Raw genomic sequence first — 20674 nt, 5'->3', positions numbered from 1 at the left:
ATTGCTCCCCTCCCTCACTTTATTTTTCCCCTATCCTACTATCTCCAAAGTTAGAGCACTATTTAATTCACTTACTTGTTTTACTTTTTGGCTCCTCTCATTAGCATGTAAGCCCTATCAGGGGAAATATCTTTGCTCTCCAGTTCCTAGAGTCATGCGTGGCACATGTTAACAGAAGGCGCTGTGTAGAACTATCTGGATGGATGGGTGAGTGGAAGGAAGAAAAGATGGATGGATTCATGGACGACTTATAAAAAGGGCTTTAACAAGTGCTTCAAAGGGTTGTAAAGAGAATTTGAAGGTATAACACTTATAAAAGTGCCCAGACTTGAACCCAGTATACACTCACTAACCGTTGGTTGGATTTGATTCTCAAATGTAAGGAAAGGGAAAACATTCTTTGAAACCTAGTCCAATTTGAGTGAAGAGCTCCAGTTCCTTGTGACCCAATGATCCTGTTTCTAGCAACTCCCAAGCAGAGAACACATCCTCTAGGGAGGCACCACCTGCCTGAGAAACTAGACTCTGCTGGAAATGACAGTTGCCATGGCGAACAGGATGTCTCCAGCCAACAAGGAGAGATAGTGTGTACTTGCTGGCTGGGATTGCAACACCTGATAACAGGAGGAAGCGAGCCAAAAGGGATGGAAGCAGATGGAAGATCTGAGACAGCCATTATCTCAGAACAGGCCAGAGAAACCAGATACCTTCAGGAATGCAAGGCCTGTGGAAAAATGTCCTGCGTGCAGATATAACAGTTGGCCACACAGCTGAGATGATGAAATCAAAGACAAAACACAAGTTGGACGTGCCAGAATTTTAGGAGACCCATCCTGAACAAAGCCATCATTGGTTTGCCCAACTCAGAGGCAATCTGACTCCTGTTTGCATGGACATCAAAGATGAAACCAATTGGAAGAGTCTACTTTGTGGATGGGAACATGTGTGAATGTAGCCATGACCTTGGTACACTTTGCTGTTTGTGAAACCTTCACAAAAATAAATATGTAAGTTATATGTAATTCCACAAGGGGGCATAATAGAAGCAAAAATAAAAATTGATACACTTTCAGTTTCTCCTGTGCCACCGCATTTTAAGCTAGTAATTTTTTTTTTTTTTTTTGGTGAGGAGGATTGGCCCTGAGCTAACATCTGTTGCCCATTTTCCTCTTTTTGCTTGAAGAAGGTTGTCACTGAGCTAACATCTGTGCCAGTGTTCCTCTATTTTGTATGTGGGATGCCACCACAGCATGGCTGATGAGCAGTATGTAGATCCACGCCTGGGATCTGAACCCATGAACCCCAGGCTGTTGAAGCAGAGTGCACGAACTTAAGCACTGTGCCACCTGGCCAGCCCCTAAGCTAGTAATTTAATGAACCTTAAAATTTCAAAACAGTTAAAATAGTGGATTGCTGTTTAATCAAGAGTGGATATTTATTTTTGTACAAATACCCAATGCATTTAAAACACACAGGAAAAAAGGCACTCTACAGAAATGTTGCTTTCCAAGTGTTCATAATTCTCTCCCCATCTTAAACTATTTTAACATTATCAAAGGGGATGTTTGAGAGTATATAGCATCAAACGGAAAGTTCTTTGTTCTCTGCATATCCAAAACAAAAAGGAAATATCCTGAAGTAGACAATTAGAAAGTATGTCTAGTATGAATTCATTGGTATTTTTAAAAATTTCAACGTACATGTGTATCTGTATAGATACACACACAGACATTTATATATAGCCATTCATTCAACAATATTTGCTGAGCCCCAGTTATGTGACTAGCCCTAGAAATATGATTGTGAACAAGATATCCAAATTCTCTGCTCTCATGGAACCTACATCTGAGTCAGGGAAGAATGACCAAAAAAAAAAAAAAGAGGTAAATTTCAAGTTAATTTGAGGTAGTAATAAGAATGATGGAAAAAATTACACAGTTTAGAGAGTGATGGGGAGTGGGGCTTGCTGAGGAGGTAACAGTGGAGTGGGGGGGTCTGGATTCCTGGCTGTACCAAAATCAGACACGTAGACAGATGCAGAGAAACAGTCTGGGGTGATGCTCACTGAACTGGTACTCTTAGCTCTAAAGAGACGAGAGGGGGTTGTGGGGCCCGGGGTGCTGACGTGGCAGGGATAGGCAAGAAAAGAACAACTTGATTTTCTTACTTTCTAGATTGCTGAATTGTCTGTACGTTTTTATAACCACAAGCATGAATTTGTGTACTGCGTAATTTAGACAGTGTTTTTAAGTGGCAAACCAATGAGAAAGACAGAAAAACAAGAACATCCAAGTTTTGATAAGGTTACAGAAGTTACCTGTTCACATTTGCAAGGACATACAGACACGCCAGAATTATAGAGCCTTGAGGGTACGGGCCTCTTTTTCTGACCAGGTGCTCTGGGGCTGGATGTATTTACATTCAGACAAAAAATAGATGTGGCAATGATAATAGAGAAAAAGATGATCGTACTGAGCTGTTGACTCATCCCCCTGCCATCTGTGTCCCTTCCCTCCTGCCTGCCACTCCTGGGTGTTTTGTTTTTGAAGGCTCCTCTCATCATGGGACTTCTCAGCTCAGAACCTTTCCAGAGTCCCTGTTCCCTTGTAGGCTCAAGTCCAGACCCCTTGGCCTGGCGTTCTGGGCCCTTTGCCTCCTTACCAAGATTACCTAGAACTTTTCATGATTTTCCATTCCAGCCAGGCTGGTCTGCCACTGTTCTCCCAAGGTGCTGTGTACATTCCCCTCTTCCATACTGCTGCTTGGGGACCATACTCCAGTCACTCCACTCCCTTGCTTCCAGCCTCACTTATGAAATCTACCCAATAACTCAGAACTCAGCCCAACACCCTAATAATCTAAGCTCAAAATTCTCTTTCCCTTTAACAAATTATTTCTAAAAGACACACGTACACGGGCTCCTGGATATCAATGTGGACTTGGGTTTTTTTAGATAGATAGACAGATAGATAATTATAGATATGTGTGTAACATTGGTTAGTATACATACACGTATTTCTTAGCTCTATCCGCCAAGAGCTGCCACCCCAATAGCAACAAGCACACCTAGCACCCAGGTCTGTCTTTCCAAATTCCATCCTCGGATAAAAGGAACCAGGACTCTTTGGAGAACTGGTTGGTTCCAGTGCTGAGGGCAGGGAAAGGGCAACGTGAGCCTGGAGTGTCTTGTGCTGGAAAGTTGAGCAAGAGAACAAATAATGATAGCACTGAATTATAATCCCCCCAAACAAGATAACTTTCCATACGTCCCTACAAATATAAATAAATAACTGGAGAAATAAATGAATGGGGGGAGTGACAACTCTTCCTTACAGAAGAATTCCTATTTGTACCTGTAGAAAGAATGGGGAAAAGAGAAAACCACCGTTAGAACATGACAGTACTAATTATTCCGGTTAACATCTCCCAGTGAATGCTAAAACTAGGGGGTGAAAGTTTAACCAGAAACAGAATATTTGCGTGGTTTCAAAGTGTCTCCTCCAAAATATTTGGTCCTTACAAAGGGGAAAATGGTCAGTTTAACGTGGAGCATATTGGCATATGGCACCTCAGCCAGGTGATCCAGGTTCCTGTACATAGCAGGACATCTCCACACCCCGTACGCCCAGACATGTGATATTCTTGTATCCTTTCCGACAGTGAGTAACCTCAGACTAATCACGAGAAAACCCCGGACTCTCCAATTGAGGGCCTTTGTACAAAATAATGAGCAGTTCTCTTCAGAGGTCTCAAGCTCGGGAAAAGACAAGGAAAGACTGGGGGATTGTCACAGATCCAAGGAGACTAAGAAGACAGGACGACTCAGTGCAATGTGGGATCCTCGACTGGATTTTGGAACAGAAAAAGGACATTAGTGGGAAAACCGGTGAAATCAGAGTAAATTCTATAGTTTAGTTAATAGTATTGTACCAAGGCTAAGTTCTTAGTTTTGATAAATGGTCAGTGGTTGTGTAAGATGTTAACACAAGGGGAAGCTGGGTGAAGAGTACCTGGGAACTCTCAGGACTCTTTTTGCAACTCTTCTGTAAGTCTAAAATGACCTCAAAATAAAAATTCAAAAATACTTGCATACTTATACATATGCAGGTTCCTGGGGCCTACACCACACCTAATAATTAAGAATTGGAGGAAGGGCCTGAGAATCTGCCTTTTTTTTTTTGGTAAGGAAGGTTGGCCCCAGCTAACATCTGTGCCACTCTTCCTCCATTTTGCATACGGGATGCTGCCACAGCATAGCTTGATGAGCGGTGCACAGGTCCACGCCCGGAATCTGAACCCATGAAACCCAGGCCGCCAAAGCAGAGCCCGCGAACTTAACCACTACGCCACTGGCCCTCCCCAGCATCTGCATCTTCAGTGAGCTTCTTAGATGACTCGCATGTACATTGAAGTTTGAGAATAACTGTTCTAACCCTATCCATGTCCGCCATTTGCATTGTGAACATGTAGTTACTGCTTCATGTTAGGTGAAAATCAGCATGGTAGAGCATAAGGAACGTGAGCTTTGGGGTCGAAGAGCGCTGGTTTCATCCAGGTGCTGCCACTTGCTAGTGGTGACCTTAGCTAAGCTATCTAAGTGCCTCTGTTCAATGGGGGTAATAATACCCCCCTAGCAGGGTTGCTGAGGCACTGGCAACAATATGCATGAAATCCCCAAATGATGCTTAACACATAACAGTTGCTAAATAGACAAAGGGATTAGTATTCTTTTACATTTATAAATTACTTTATTGACAAAAATATCTGCTGATTGAATATTTAGTATAGCTATGTGCCCTTGAGCAAGTTACTTAACCTCTCTGATGTCCTAGTTTCATCATCTATAAAATGGGATCATAATAGTACTACCTCATTAGGTTGTTGTAAGGATTAAATGAGTTAATATGGGAATGCTGGTTGAACAGTACCTAGCACAGAATAAGTGCTATATAGGTGTTTACAATTATTTAATTATTCAGAATAGCATCTTATCTACCTAAATATTTTATGAGATTATTGTTTATATTGACATTTTGGGCTCTTGCCTCTTTTAACCATGGTTTTGCATCTTTCGGATTTTCCCCTCTGTTTACTGGAGGATCTCTCGAAGGTTACCCAGCAGTCAGTGGAAATATTCCTTATTATCTGGCTTTCTCCCTTTCCTCAATAATTATTGTCTCTGGAACAGGCTGCTTTAACGTAGGTCCAGGGTGCATTCTTTGAAAAAGAGTATGACAGAATGGTGGAGGAAAAGAGAACTTATTTTCATCAAATTGAAAATGTGTGTTGAAATATAGACTTCCCTTTCCTTTCTGATTTTGGTTTGGGGACTAGGAATTTTGATCCTGGAGGAGAAAGTCCATTCGGCCCTGGAAGCTCTGTTCTTTCCCATTTATCTTCCTATCGAATGAGGAGGAGCGGGGACACCAGACATTTCCCCCGGAATTTCCCCCGGGAGCAAGCTCTCTGTGGGAGAGAGGAGGCAGGTAGCAGAGCGGCTGCTGTCCAGCCTGCTCTCCCGGCAGAGAGGGCCTCTTGGTCAGCCCCAGTGGACACCTTGCCCGGAGAAGTGTGTGCTGCAGCAATGACTGGTGCTCAAAACAAGAAAAGGAAAAAAGAAAGGAAAGGGACTTGGTAAAATTGTGGGAGTGAAAGATTACCACAGAAAAACTCCTCGAATGTATTTGGTTTAGGGAAGTAAAAATTCATAAAGGCAGAAATGGGTGAATAACACCATAGAGTACATTACGTAAAGCAAATTTTATTTTAACTGAAAAATATAAGAATGATATCTGTATTTTATTCTTTCCAATTTTTTACTTTGGTAAAATATACATGACATAAAACGTTTTTATCCATTTATCATTAAGGACTTGCACATTGCTGGGCAGCCACCACTGCCATCCATCTCCAGAATGTTTTCATCTTCCCAAACTGAAATAGTGTGTGTGTGTCTTGTGTCTTTCCATAGGGAGCATCGGTCCTTTATTCATAAGCTGATTTAAGATATATGGAGACTGACTTGCTGGTTCTGTGTAGATGAATTGCGGCTATTTTAGTTAAATTCAGGTCTCTTTGTTTTTTCATATATGTAACAGATGTCTTCACTTGGCAAGAAAAAAGAAGTGTTCCTTTTTTTCTTCCTCTTGAAACCTTGTCCTTTCCTCCTCTCTGTTTCCGCCTCCTGCTTTAACCCTCTTTAAATATTTTTTGCTTCTCCTGATTATCACTAACATCATTTTCCTAAGGTTCCTCGCCCCGCCCCCCGGAGTTCAGTTCTACTTGAGTCTAAATGGCCTCTTTGCTTCTGTTCCGTCCTTCCCTCCCTCTGCCCCCTTTCTATTCCTTCAGTTTTCAGGGTCTGTTAGAAACGATAGAGAGGTAAGGAAATGGAATAACATACTTAGCGACCTAGCGGTCCCGCCAACAGAGGCCTGGAGGGTGACATACTGGACCCCACACACCAGCAAAGGAAGGGTGTTCTGTGTGGTAGGTGTTGAGTTGGTTTTCCCTTCAGGAACTTGGGTCTTCTCCGCTTCAGTTGTTCGCAGACTTCTCATCTCTCGGGACCCGTCCTTCTCTTCTACCATCAGCCTTGAAGCATATTGAAAGTTGCAGTGGTTCTGAGAGAGGTCAGCAGTTGAATTCCTTAGTTTGTGGAAATGTTTATTGGATGCCTGATATATCTGCTAGGCATTGTGTGGGGTACGCGAACTTTAGAAGTCAGCTAGACGCAGAAGGTCCCTGCCCTCATGGAGCTTCTTTTGTAATCAATGGAGACAAGCAATCAATGAGAAAATAGTTTAGGGGCCAGCCCGGTGACACATCAGTTAAGTTCGCGTGCTCTGCTTTGGCAGCCCAGGGTTCACTGTTTCGCATCCCGGGTACGGACATGGCACCGCTTGGCAAGCCATGCTGTGGTAGGCATCCCACATATAAAGTAGAGGAAGATGGGCATGGATGTTAGCTCAGGGCCAGTCTTCCTCAGCAAAAAAGTGCAGGATTGGCAGTGGATGTTAGCTCAGGGCTAATCTTCTTCAAAAAAAAAAAGAAAAGAAAAGAATTTAACAAAGGCCACTGGTTGTAAGAAGTACTAGAAAGAGGTATGTAAGTTGTTGCAATGAAGAGACATGGAGGTAGAGAGGAAGGAGCTCTCTGGGAAAGCCTTACTGAGGAGGCGACATCTGAGCTCTGATCTAAGGATGAGTCAGAGCTGGGTGTTGGCGAATAGTAAGTGGAAAGCTCTGCCTCGCATCTGGGAGCCTGGGTAGCACTTCCCTAACAGGCCTGGGAAGTTGCTTCTCCTAAATCACAGAAGCTCCATGGAACTTAGCCTCCAGACCCACAGAAAGGGAGGAGAAATGTGAAGTTACTGCTCCTTCATTTACACCAATAGGTATGAGTGGGGAACACCATTAATTTTCATACTAATTGTAGTTTTGATTCTTTAGGCAATTATCTAAAATGATAGTTCACAAACCTTGAAAGTGACGAAAGCATCAGGGGCTGCACATGTATTTCATAATCAATAATGATGCTAATTTTAAGCACATTTGAGGACCTCATCTTTTTTACCTCAGATGTTGTAAACTTTGGGAGTGAAGTGAGAGAAAACATTCCAAAAGACAATTCCTTTGTAAATGAGAAATTCGTAGTTTCAACTTTATGTTTTCTTTCTGAAAGAGGGGACTTATAGTTAGTTTCTTTCTAAGCAAAGACTTCAGAGCATTCTCTTGCAGAGGAAACCCTGCTGTAGGCAGGAAGAGAATTAGGAGCTCATTGGCTCCCTATGAAGTTCATTTTGCTCCCCACCTTCTGCTGACTTTGACATAACAGAATGATAATGAAAACTTTAGGCTCTGGGGCCTTAGGTTGGGCTAGGAGGTGAAAGAACACCACTAATAGAAGACTCGGCTGGAGAGGTGGTCACAGCTTGTCCATCCTGCAGAGCCTTTTATGCACCATGGTACACCTGTGACTACGGCGCAGTGAAAAGTCTTGGAGGGGTGTAAAGATGAAAGTGGCAGCCTCTAATTAAGTTCTTTAAAAAACCCTCTGGGATGCAAGGATGGTTCAACATTCATGAATCAGTCAATGTGATACACCACATTAACAAAACAAGGAACAAAAACCACATGATTGTCTCAGTAGATGCAGAGAAAGCATTTGACAAGATCCAACAGCCACTTATGATAAAAGCTTTCAATAAAATGAGTATATAAGGAAAGTATGTCAACATAATAAAGGCCATGTCTGACAAACCCACAGCCAACATTGTACTCAATGGTAAAAAACTGAAGGCCGTCCCTCTGAGAACAGGAACAAGACAAGGGTGCCCGCTCTCACCACGCCTATTCAACATAGTACTAGAGTTTTGGGCCAGAGCAATTAGGCAAGAAGAAGAAATAAAAGGTATCCAAATTGGAAAGGAAGAAGTGAAAATCTTGCCTTTTGTGGATGACATGATCCTGTATATAGAAAACCTTAAAGAATCCAGCAGAAAACTGTTGGAAATAATCAACAACTACAGCAAAGTTTCAGGGTACAAAATCAACTTACAAAAATCAGTTGCATTTCTATACACTAATAACAAACTAGCAGAAAGAGAACTCAAGAATACCATCTCATTTACAATCACACAAAAAAAGAATAAAATATCTAGGAATAAATTTAACCAAGGAGGTGAAAGATCTATACACTGAAAGCTATAAGACATTATTGAAAGAAATCAAAGATGACATAAAGAAATGGAAAGATATTCCATGCACATGAATTAGAAGAAAAAACATAGCTAAATGTCCATATTACCTAAAGCAATCTACAGATTCAATGCAATCCCAATCAGAATCCCAATGACATTCTTCATGGAAACGAGACAAAGAATCCTAAAATTTGTGTTGAACAAGAAAAGACTGTGAATAGTTAAAGCAATCCTGAGAAAAGAGAACAAAGCCGGAGGCATCACAATCCCTGACTTCAAAATATACTACAAAGCTACAGTAATCAAAACAGCATGGTACTGGTACAAAAACAGACACACAGATCAATGAAACAGAACTGAAAGCCCAGAAATAAAACCACACGTCTATGGACAGTTAATCTTTTGACAGAGGAGCCAAGAACCTACAATGGAGAAAGGAAAGTCTCTTCAATAAACGGTGTTAGGGAAACTGGACAGCCACATGCAAAAGAATGAAAGTAGACCATTATCTTTCAACATACACAAAAATCAACTCAAAATGGATTAAAGACTTGAATGTAAGACCTGAAACCATAAAACTCCTTAAAGAAAATATAGGCAGTACACTCTTTGACATTGGTCTTAGCAGCATCGTTTCAAATACCATGTCTACTCAGACAAGGGAAACACAAGAAAAAGTTAACAAATGGGACTACACCAGACTAAAGAGTTTCTACAAGGCAAAGGAAACCAGGAAGAAAATGAAAAGACAACCCACCAACTTGGAGAAAATATTTGCAAATCATATATGCAACAAGGGGTTAATCTCCAAAATATATAAAGAACTCATACAACTCAAAAAAAAAACCCCGAACAACCTGATTAAAAAATGGGCAGAGGGTATGAACTGACATTTTTCCAAAGAAGATATACAGATGGCCAAAGGGAACATGAAAAGATGTTCAACATCACTAATCATCAGGGAAATGCAAATAAAAACTACAATGAGATATCATCTTACACTTGTTAGAATGGCTATAATCACCAAGACAAAAAATAACAAATGTTGGAGAGGATGTGGAGAAAAAGGGACCCTCATCCACTGCTGGTGGGAATGCAAACTGGTGCAGCCACTATGGAAAACAGTGTGGAGATTCCTCAAAAAACTAAAACTAGAAATACCATATGACCCAACTATCCCACTACTGGGTATTTATCCAAAGAAATTGAAATCAACAATACAAAGAGATTCATGCACCCCCATGTTCATTGCAGCATTGTTCACAATAGCCAAGATGTGGAAGCAAACCAAGTGCCACTGACTGATGAATGGATAAGAAGATGTGGGAGATATATATATATATATATATATATATATATATATATATATACAATGGAATGCTACTGAGCCATAAAAAAGACAAAGTCGTCCTATTTGCAACAACATGGATGGACCTTGAGGGTATTATGTTTAAGTGAAATAAGCCAGAGAGAGAGGGAGACAAACACTGTGTGATTTCACTCATATGTGGAAGATAAACAAACACATGGATAAAGAGAATAGATTAGGGGTTACCAGAGGGGAAGGGGGTTAGGGGATGAGCAAAAGTGGTAAAGGGGCACATACATATAGTGATGGATAAAAATTAGACTATTGGCTGGCCGGCCCCACGGCATAGTGGTTAAGTTCAGCACACTCCACTTCAGTGGCCTGGGTTCGCAGATTTGGATCCCAGGTGCAGACCTACACCACTCGTCAGCCATGCTATGGCAGCCACTCACTTATAAAGTGGAGGAAGATTGGAATAGATGTTAGCTTAAGGCTAATCTTCCTCAGCAAAAAAAAAAAATTAGACTATTGGTGGTGAGCACAATGCAGTCTATACAGAAGCTGATAAGTAGTAATGTACACCTGAAATTACACAATGTAAACCATTATGACCTCAATAAAATAATTGGGGAATAAAGCCCTCTGGGCATTTCATAATGGCATAAAGATCAATCCTTCTGGAAAATGTGACCATGCTAAATGAGTGTGCACCTAGTAACAGAACTTCCAAATCTATAAAGCAAAACCATTCTTAGACAAATAGAGAAATAGACGAATCCATAATCCAAGTTGGAGACTTCAACACTCCTCTTTTGATAATTGACTGTGATTAGTGTGAAAATTAATGATGGTTTCTAAATCATGTCTGTTGATGTAAATGAATTTGCAGTAACTTCACATTTCTCCCCTCTTTCTTTGTGTCTGAAGATAAAACTCCATGGACTCCTGTGGTTGTAATAGACAGACAGAAAGTCAGTAAAGACATAGAAGTCCTTGACAACACTATCAACCAAACAACCTGATTGACAGCTATAGAATTTGCGGAATCCTCCACCCAGCAACTGCAGAATCAACACTCTTTTCAAACATACAGGGAACATTCATCAAGCCAGACCATATGCTCGGCCATAAAACAAGTCTCAAATTCGAGAGGATTGACATCATGCAGAGTATGCTCCCTGACTACAAGGGAATTAAATTAGAAATGAATAACAAAAAGATGTCTGGAAAATCCCAAATAGTTGGAAATCAAAGGACACACTTGTAAATAACCCATGTGTCAAAGAAGAAATACTGGAAATTAAAAATCCCTCTGGCCACAGTGGGGCAAGTGTGGACACAGTGAGACCAGTGAACGTACCTTTCCAGAATTCCAGGGGAGCTGTAGTGGTGCCCTGGACTCAGGGTGAGGCAGTGGAGAGGGAGAGAAATGGGCAGATTCCGAGGTATTTTGGAGGTAGAGCCAATGGGACTGGCTGAGGATCGGATGTGGGCCATGTGGAGGGGAGGAAGCATCAGACATCAAGGTTTCTGGCTCACATCATTTAACATCTCCCCGGTGCTCTTAGGATCAAGTCCAAATGGGTCAGCACAGCTCCTGATCAGGCCCCCGCCCTCTTCACCAGCCTACCCTCTCATCACCCACGGCTCTTCTCTCTGTAAGCTCCAGCGCCACCAAGCAACTTGCCATCCTTCCCTGTGCCGTGCTCTCTTGGTCGCCTTTTCACGTTACCTCCAACACTCCTTGCCCTGCCCTTTACTTATTTATGTCTCAGTTTAGATGTCACTTCTTCTGGGAAGTCTTCCCTGCTTTCACGCCAGACTAGTTTAGGGGCCCTGCTGTGTGCTTCTGTGCTACCCCTATCGTCACCCACACCTCACTTGGCCTTCGCTCTTATCTGTCTCCCCTTAAAGCTCCTTGACAACAGGGATTACGCCTCATTCTTTCACTACTGCCACTGCTGCTGCTACTATAGCTGGTTACTTGTTACCTGGGCTGAGAGTCAAGGAACCTGGCCCTCATGAGAGTGGGATGCGCACATCACACAGCATTGATTGAGTCCTGACTATGTGCGTACCAGGGGCTTCTCACACGTTATCTCATTTATCATCCCAGCAGCACTGTAAAGTGGGTTACCCATCCCACTTACAACATGAGGACATTACGGCTCAGAAAGCTTGAGCAGCTTGCCCAAGACCATACACCTGCTAGTGGAAACGGAATTTGAACACAGGTAGTTAGATTTCAAACCCAAAACTTTCAACCACCAAGTTGTACTGTCAAAGTCAGAACAGAGTTGGAGCAAAACGAACTTGAGGGTGAGCCACAGAGCCCCTGATAATCTTGCTGCCTGTGGCCGGCTTTGGTCCTCACCTGGTACAAAGAGCCAGCAGGGTCCACTGGAGGCAGCTGCCCAGGTCCGGGCGGTAAATGGAGCTGGAGCAGGAACACCCGTCACAGCCAGCAGCGTTGGGCACAAATAGCTATTGTGTGCTGCCTTTTTTCCCCTTCTCTAACAAAACAAATGCTTCATTTCTAGTGCTGACTAATTTCCATAAGGGAATTAGAATGGCTAATTTTATATCCTTTCAGTAAATATTCCTCTTACCATTATAACGTGGGCAACAATGATCCTCTTCAAATTAATACCGGCAATAATTGCTGTGGAATTAGCCTCCAGAGATGCAATGGTATAGAAAGAGTGTGAGTTTTTCCTGGTCTTTTATTTTCTCAGATAAAGAGTACAAAGGCCTTATGGTCTTGTTTTCAGTCAAGGTAATAAGTGGATTATGATAGAAAAGTTCAAAAACTTCATTTCTTCTCTGCTTGACTCTGACTATATAAAAGGTTTTTTGATGTTCTGAAGTGCTGTGGGCGTTGATGCGAAGGGTGACTAATGACACTTGACACTTTAAAAGGGAAAACAGAGACTTCTTACAGTAACAACGCTGCTGTTTATTGAGTACTGAGTATGTAGCAGCCACTGTACTGAGTACCACGTGGGTTTAATTTCACTGGGTCATTGTGACAACACCAGGAGAGAGGTGGTGGTATTGCTTTCCACATTCTGTAAAGGGGTAGCCGAGGCCTGGAAAGACTGAGGAGTTTGTCCAGAGTCACAGGGCTAGGGGACCATGCTGCTGAGATTTGAACTCAGGAATGCCAGACTCAAGATTCTTAAGGGCCACCCTCTATTACCTCCCTGAGACGTGCCATTAGGGCTACTTTTGTGTGTCTGATTTGAAGTATGATCCACATACCAAAAAGAGCACATCAAAGCTCTGTATGCTTATTTAACAAGCTCACACTTGTGTGACTACCTATGTTGTCAAGAATAAGGTGATGCGACCATCACCCCAGAAACCCACCGTCAATGGATCCCTTCCCAGGCCCGCCATGGGCTTCTGTACATTTCAGGGAGGGCACATGCAGAGGAGGAGGCAGGGAGCTGCACTCCAGCACGTTCCCGCAAGGGCCAGACAGGTAACTCGGGAATGACACACGGCAGGTGCAATCTCAGTTGAAGATGACTTCATCGCACCTGTTGCTCAGGTTAAAATCCTTAGAGTTGCCCTTGACTTTTCTCTGACTCTCATATTCCACATCCCCTCTGTCAGGATATCCTATTGGCTCTATCTTCAAACTATGTTTAGGATTCAACCGCTCACTCCCTGGGTTGTTACCACCTGGGCCAAGCTACCATTGCATCTCGCCTGAGTTATTAAAATAGCATCCTAATTGGTTGGCCCGCTTCCCTTGTGCTCCCCAATTGTCTGCTGTCAGCGCAGCCTCCACAGTGGCCATTTCAGTGAAGTCGGATCGTGTCACTCCTCTGTCGAAAGCTCGCCAGTGGCTCCCATCTCAGAGTACAAGCTGAAGTTCTTCCGAGGACAAACAAAGCCCAAAGGGACCGGCTCACTTTTACCTGTCCAGCCTCTCCTCGAACTCTTCTTCCCGTTGCTCAGTGTGCTCCAGCCGCAGCAGCCCCCTGCTCTTCTTGCTCATCTCCTTCTGAGTGAGACCTTCCCAACGGCCGCATTTAAAATTGCAAACTCCTCCAGACCCGAAACCCTGGCCCTTTTTTCTGCTCTATTTTCCACCTGCTTATATCTTATATAATTGCTATATTTATCTGGTTTGTTATCCAGCTCTCTCATGATGACAGAGGTTTTTGCCTGTCTTGGTCACTGCTGTTCACACTTGGTACCTGGTGGACCCTCCGTAAGTGTTAATTATCTGAATGAACAGAGAACACAGGGGGGTGCCTGTGGCTAAGCACTAGCAGATTTTTCCCTTGTAGGATTCAGGCTGTTCTTGCCTGAGCTATAGATTTTTTCAAAAGAAGACAGAAATTCAGATACTTTTGAGAAATCTCCAGTTTTTAAAAAATGTTGGCAACTTGGGGCTGGCCCTGTGGCCTAGTGGTTGTTTGGTATGTTCCGCTTCGGTGGCCCGGGTTTTTGGGTTCAGATCCCAGGCACGGACTTACACCACTTGTCAGCCATGCTGTGGCAGTGTCCCACATAAAAAATAAAGGAAGATTGGAACAGATGTTAGCTCAGGGCTAATCTTCCTCAGCAAAAAAAAAAGGCCACAAATTCAAATTTTTTAAAAAGGCTATGTATTTTTTAAAAATCCATCCAGGGGCTGCATTTGACCCACAGGCTGTAGTTTGCGATCTCTAGTTTAGGCTGAAATGGACTTGCCATCTTAGCTGAAGACTCACAAGTTTACCAAAAGCTGTAGCCATAAATTTATTGGTAAGTTTTTCTTCCTTGTCCCTCAGACCTAGTCCAAAACGTGTGTCTCCAGCATCAAAGCTCATCAGAGCAGGGATTAGGCATGGTTCTGGAGAAGGACTGTGTGGAGGGCCTCCCGCCCATGAGGACTCGGTTCTGAGCCTGCGTGTTTGCATCTGGTGGGAACCAGCATTGTTATTCAAGAGTTCTGCAAATCTCCTGGCTTGTCTTCCAGACTTGCGTCACCTCCTGCCACAGTGCTGGACCCCAGGCCAGCCCACCAGAGCAAGACTGGTAGGAAATTAGGAACTAAATTGAGTTGTTAGACCAGGACCCTCTGAGGTGTGCCTCCTTGTAGACCAGAACCCTGAAGTCTGATCATACGGAGAAGATGAGGGGGAGAGGCACCCTCTCACATTGCTGGTGGAAGCCTAAATTGGTCCACTTTTAGGGAGGTGGTTTGGCAATATCTATCAAATTTACACATGCATGTATTCTTTGACTAAGGAATTATATTTTAATAAATTTCTCCTACAGACACGCTCGTATGTATTTGAAATGAATTAAGACAAGGAGGTTTTTCATTGTGACATTGCTTGTAATAACAAAAACTTGAGAAGAACCTAAATGCTCTACCATAGGTGACTAGATAAATTATGCTAGATCCATACAACAGGATTCTATACAGACATAAAAAATAATAAATCAAATCTCTATGACTGATATGGAAAGCCCTCCTACATTTGTTGTCTTGTTTAAACAAGGACAAGCAGGCTGATGGTATCGTGTGTGCCATGCTACCATTTGTAGCATAAAAGAGGGAATTGTATCTGCATGGCTATTTTTGTTACATGCATAAAATGTCTGTGCACCACACAGAGCAATCCAATAACATTGGTTACGTCTAAGGAGGGGACCTGGTGACAGAAGGACAGGGAGGAATAGCTGTCAATGAATTTACTTTAATATCGTTTTATTTTTGAACCATGTAAACATGTGCTAAGTTCAAAGGAAAGAAATGCCACATTATATGCCTAAAATTTTCCCTAAAAATACACCCAGGGTAGTGTTGTTTATGTAAAAAAAGTGGGAGCAATCTACATGTCAAATAGTAGGGTGTTACTTAAATAAAAATTTTACCCTATTTAAGATTACTCTGATTTTATAGATTTCTGATGCAACTTTTTCGTCTTTGTCTCTCCAGATTAAAAATACTGCCTGTAGCTTCATGGTGGAATACCGCCATCCGTCACATTTTTTTTAGTTTTCCCTTTTCCAGACCTTCAAGTTTTTTTGTTTTCTTTTTTGTTTCGATGAGGGGTAGTGACATATTTATTTTATTGAAGAAAATAATGATAACTTTAACTATAATAATGATTTAAGACCAAGAAAAAAAATCAAGTCAGTGAGCTTAAATTTTGGGGTTAGATGTCTGCATAACCCTTAATTGATTAAAACATTAATGTCATATGCTTTTATTCAGGCTTTATTAGCTTATCAGCCATAAAGAGAAATTTATTCCATTTCTTATGGGTTGAAATAGCTTTCTCTTCCCCTCTGATTCTGTAATTCTAAATTAGCTTTTTATTGGAATACCATGCAGTCTCTTATTCTCTTAAACACATTCCAAAAAGTGACTTTACCTTGCTGTAACCTTATTAGCCCAAATCCAGCAATCATTAGCATTATCTGACATTAACTTGGACAGAACACTTTTTTGTGTGTTAGTTTTCCTTCCCAGTGAAATAAGATTGACAGGACCTTGAGTCCTTGGGATGGTCTTGGGCGTGCAGCACATCATAGCTGTATTTACATGTGATACATAATTGATATCATAACATGCACTTACTAATACTTCTGTAGAGAGTTTGCCTTTCTTCCACAGTACTCTGGAGTTGAGATTTAAAAAAAGAAAAAGTCAGCAGTCTGGTGCTAATCTATAGCAAAGTTTTTACCCTTCCATGGCAAAATAAGAAGAAAAAGTGAGGATAATATGGGAGATTTTTTTAAAGTTTGTGTATTCAACTTAAAGAATTCATCCTAATTCTGAAATTAGGATCAGGTTTTTAAGATGGATGTCAAGATAATCTTCTTTTATGAAATGGTGGATGATCATTATTTTGAATTTCATTTTATTGGTTTATAAAATCTCTTCCTCTGGTATATGAAGAAGGAAAGATAGATCCTGCTGCTAATCATGTCAGCTTTGCAATTATTCAAGACTGAAATTTTGTGATACGTGTATCTTATAGTGCCGTGTTCATCAATCTCAACTATTGGGGATCCCAATGGAGTGTTGTCTCTGTCAGCTTGTCATAAAATACCGTAAACTGAGTGGCGTAAACAGCACCCAGTATGTATTTTCTCATAGTTCTGGAGGCTGGAAGTCTGAGATCAAGATGTCGGCATGGTCGGGTTCTGGGGAGAGCCCTCCTCCTGGCTTGCAGACAGCTGCCTGCTTGTTGTGTTCTCCCATGGTAGAGAGAGAGAAAGCAAGCTCTCTGGTAGAGGATGAACTTTCAAAAGAATAAAAACATCAGCTAATTACTGTGGCTCTCTCTTGTGTCCTCCAGTCAGGCCATCTATCTTTCTCTCTTAATTTCTTCTTGGAACAGCCAAGTCTCTGATGTCTCTTATAAGGGCATAGTCCCATCACAAGGGCTCCACCCTCATGACCTCATCTTACCCTAATTACCTCCCAAAGCACCCATCTCCAAATACCATCACATTGGGGATGGGGCTTCAACATATGAATTTTGGAAAGACACAGATGTTTAGGCCCTAACAAGTGCTGTTATGGTGTTAGGATGATATTATACAAGGGATCCAGGAAAATTCAAATCTTTCCTTGGTTAAGCTGCCCCTAAATTTGGGGAACAATGGCAAAACACGGCAAATAACACTATTTCTAATTAAGGCTTTGAAGTCTCAAACCCCAGGGCAAAATTCTGGTGAGCTAAGCAGTTAGCACAGGGGAACTCATTTACTTAAGGTGGCTGGATTGAATGACCTACAACAGAGGTCAGCAAACCACAGCCCATGGGCTAAGAATGGCTTTTACATTTCATATGTTTGAAAAAAATCAAAAGAAGACTTTATGACGTCTGAAAATTAGATGAAATTCAAATTTCAGTCCCTAAATAAAGTTTTATTGAAACATAGTTTCGTCCATTGGTTTATATATTGTCGCTGGCTGCTTTCATGCTACAACAGCAGAGTTGAGTAGTTGCAACACAGCCTAAAATATTTACTATCTGGCCCTTTAGAGGAACAGTTTGCCAATCCTTGATCTGCAAGCAAAGCTGGCCAGTGACTTGCTTTGCCTATTCCCAAGTCCAAATTTTAGCTGAAAGTATCATGTCAAAAAGATGCAGAGCCATAGCCATCAACACTAGAAGAAATGGATCCACAGACAGTATTTACCCCGAGGCCTGGCATCAGCTGGCCTAAAGATTGTCCACTTCAAGTTGACCTAGATGTTCCAAGAAAAAACTGAGAAAGACAGACAGATGGCCTTGGTGGAGGATGAGAGTAGAAGAGAGAGCCACAGCAATTTGTGAGATTTTCATTTGTCTGAAAGGTCTACCCTTGCCAAATACAGTCCAGGTCCTGGATTTGGGCTGATCTGGATCAAGATTTATCTTCCTGTGAGTCTCGACCCCTTGATTGACACCTATCCGTCAAGTTAAAGGAGGAGAAAGTTGAAATGGGAGCTAAGAGTGGCCCCCTTTCTATAATTCAACATTAAGCAATGGCATCGTCAAGACATCAGACCATTTTCTTAGTTTCTGACTTGCTCTTGTTTTCTTCCTCCTCCCCCAATACACACAAAGGTGATTTTAAAGGATGTGGACTCCCTTCTCTATGTGGACACCGATGTTCTCTTTCTGAGACCTGTGGATGACATCTGGAAGCTTCTGAGGCAATTTAATTCCACCCAGCTTGCAGCCATGGCCCCCGAGCATGAAATCCCCAAGATTGGCTGGTACAGCCGCTTTGCTCGGCACCCTTTCTATGGCTCCACGGGACTTAATTCCGGAGTCATGCTGATGAATTTAACTCGTATAAGAAGTGCCCAGTTCAAGGTAAGGAAGTATTTTATATTTCCTTGTTTAAAAATCGAGACTTTGTCTTTTCAACAGTGACATTCCAAGACTGTCACTGTGCTGATTTTGGAAGTAGGTGGCTTATAGGTGAGGATAGAAAAAGCCAGGGAAGAAAAAAGTATTTGGAAAATTCTGGAATATTTGTTTGTTCAGGAAGAGCCCAGGTGCTTATGGAATTTTAAGTTTCAATAGAGCTCCTATTTGGGAATGTTATGTTGCATTTATGAATTCCATAACGTTCGAACGCTGTGTGTATCGAAGACTTGAAAAACCATGGAAAATTTCTTGGAATTACCCTAGGAATATATTTACACAAGTACACAGAGATGTTTGTACAAGGCTGTTCATGGCCTCATCTTTTATCCTGGCAGAGAATTGGAAAGAATCTAAATGAACATCAGTAGACAACTAGTCAAAAAAAAGATTATCTTCCTATTTAAAAGAATTAGGTACATCTATGAGTGAGATAAGCAAGATCTCTAAAGAAAATTAAGTGAAAAAATTAAAATGCAACAAAGCATGATACTGTAGAGTGTATTCGTTCCCTTTTATGCCTTAGAAATTTCCAGAAAAATACCTAACAGGCCATGAAATGTTCATTGTGGATGCTTCTAGGGCAAGTGGGAGTGGGTATTGTAGGAGGATGGAGGAAGAGTACTTTTACTTTTGTATTTTAGATCTTTGTATGCTGTTTGAGTAGTCTGTGAAGGTGTTGCTTTTATTTTAAAAGCAAATAATTACTTTAAAACAAAGAAAGGGTTTTTTTCCTTCAGATGCCTTAATTCTGCTCTCTGTATTTTGTTCCTTCACTTCAGAGGCAAGAATTAAGCATAAGAAAGAGATGGAATTGGGGGCATGGTTTTCTGAGGATCAGTTCCTGGTCCATTTAGTATCTGTGTGTGCATCTGGCAAAACCCTGCGATCGACAGTCCTAGTTTGGCTTTGTCCTCTGCCTTGCAGCCAGCAGGACCCTTCCTTTCTTTGCTTCACTCCTGGCGGGTGGGGAAAACCAGTCTCTCTCCATTGTTTCTCAGCAGACAAGATGTATTTGCTTTGCCTCAGCTGCTCTGATGGTTTTCTCTTTTCCAGAACAGCATGATTCCAACAGGCTTGGCGTGGGAAGACATGTTGTACCCTCTGTACCAGAAGTACAAGAATGCCATCACGTGGGGAGACCAGGACTTATTAAATATTATTTTTTATTTCAATCCAGGTAGGTTCTCTTTCAAGAATGCTGTATGTGTGGGAGGACGCCCACCTCACCCTGCAGAGCACATTCCAGCTACTGAGAGGCTTGCATTGCGCCTGTGTTCCCCGGGGAAGTGGGCCCTTTCATCCGCCCCCCTGGGTATTTCACGGGGGTGGGTCCTTGTGCTGCTGACACAAAAGACCAAATGTTGAAACCTCCAACACTGGATTCCATTTTTCAAGAATATCGTTTCGATTTTGCTGCACCACTCTTCTAAGAAGTACAGTCAAAATTAATGGGAGGCACAGAACTAAATGAAAACATTATAATCTAGGCACTGAGGCCCTCCAGCGCCTGAACAATGGCTAGATTGAAGGCAATTGATTCTTGGGATCCTTGTAGTTAAGTAAGTGACTTGTTCAGGGTTAAAAGCCTAGATTAAGGACTTGGATTCCCCAGTGCCTTTTTCTTTTCATCTGGGGCAAGAGAAATTCTTCTTAGATTGTTAAGTCAATGATTTGGTGGGGCTGAGGGAGAAAGGATGATGGAAATTTCTGGTCTGTGTTTTTAGATTGACACCTAAAGCTAATAAAATGTCCTTGTCTTTCTTCTTTGCTAAAACCTTATTT

The 20674-nt window shown here is 41.9% G+C and overlaps 1 protein-coding gene across 1 annotated transcript in view; it reads left to right on the top strand.

Moving 5' to 3' along the window:
* The window catches only part of GXYLT2 (glucoside xylosyltransferase 2), an 84945-nt gene that overhangs the window by 47720 nt on the left and 16551 nt on the right, over positions 1-20674 (top strand). The window contains exons 5-6 of the mRNA XM_046684669.1: positions 18584-18835; positions 19946-20069. Coding sequence (XP_046540625.1) covers positions 18584-18835; positions 19946-20069 — 376 coding nt within the window. The remainder of the gene's footprint in view (positions 1-18583; positions 18836-19945; positions 20070-20674) is intronic.

The sequence above is a fragment of the Equus quagga genome, chromosome 1 (assembly GCF_021613505.1).
Source record: "Equus quagga isolate Etosha38 chromosome 1, UCLA_HA_Equagga_1.0, whole genome shotgun sequence".
NCBI classification, from domain to species: domain Eukaryota; kingdom Metazoa; phylum Chordata; class Mammalia; order Perissodactyla; family Equidae; genus Equus; species Equus quagga.
This window is presented reverse-complemented; position numbering and strand designations above follow the sequence as displayed.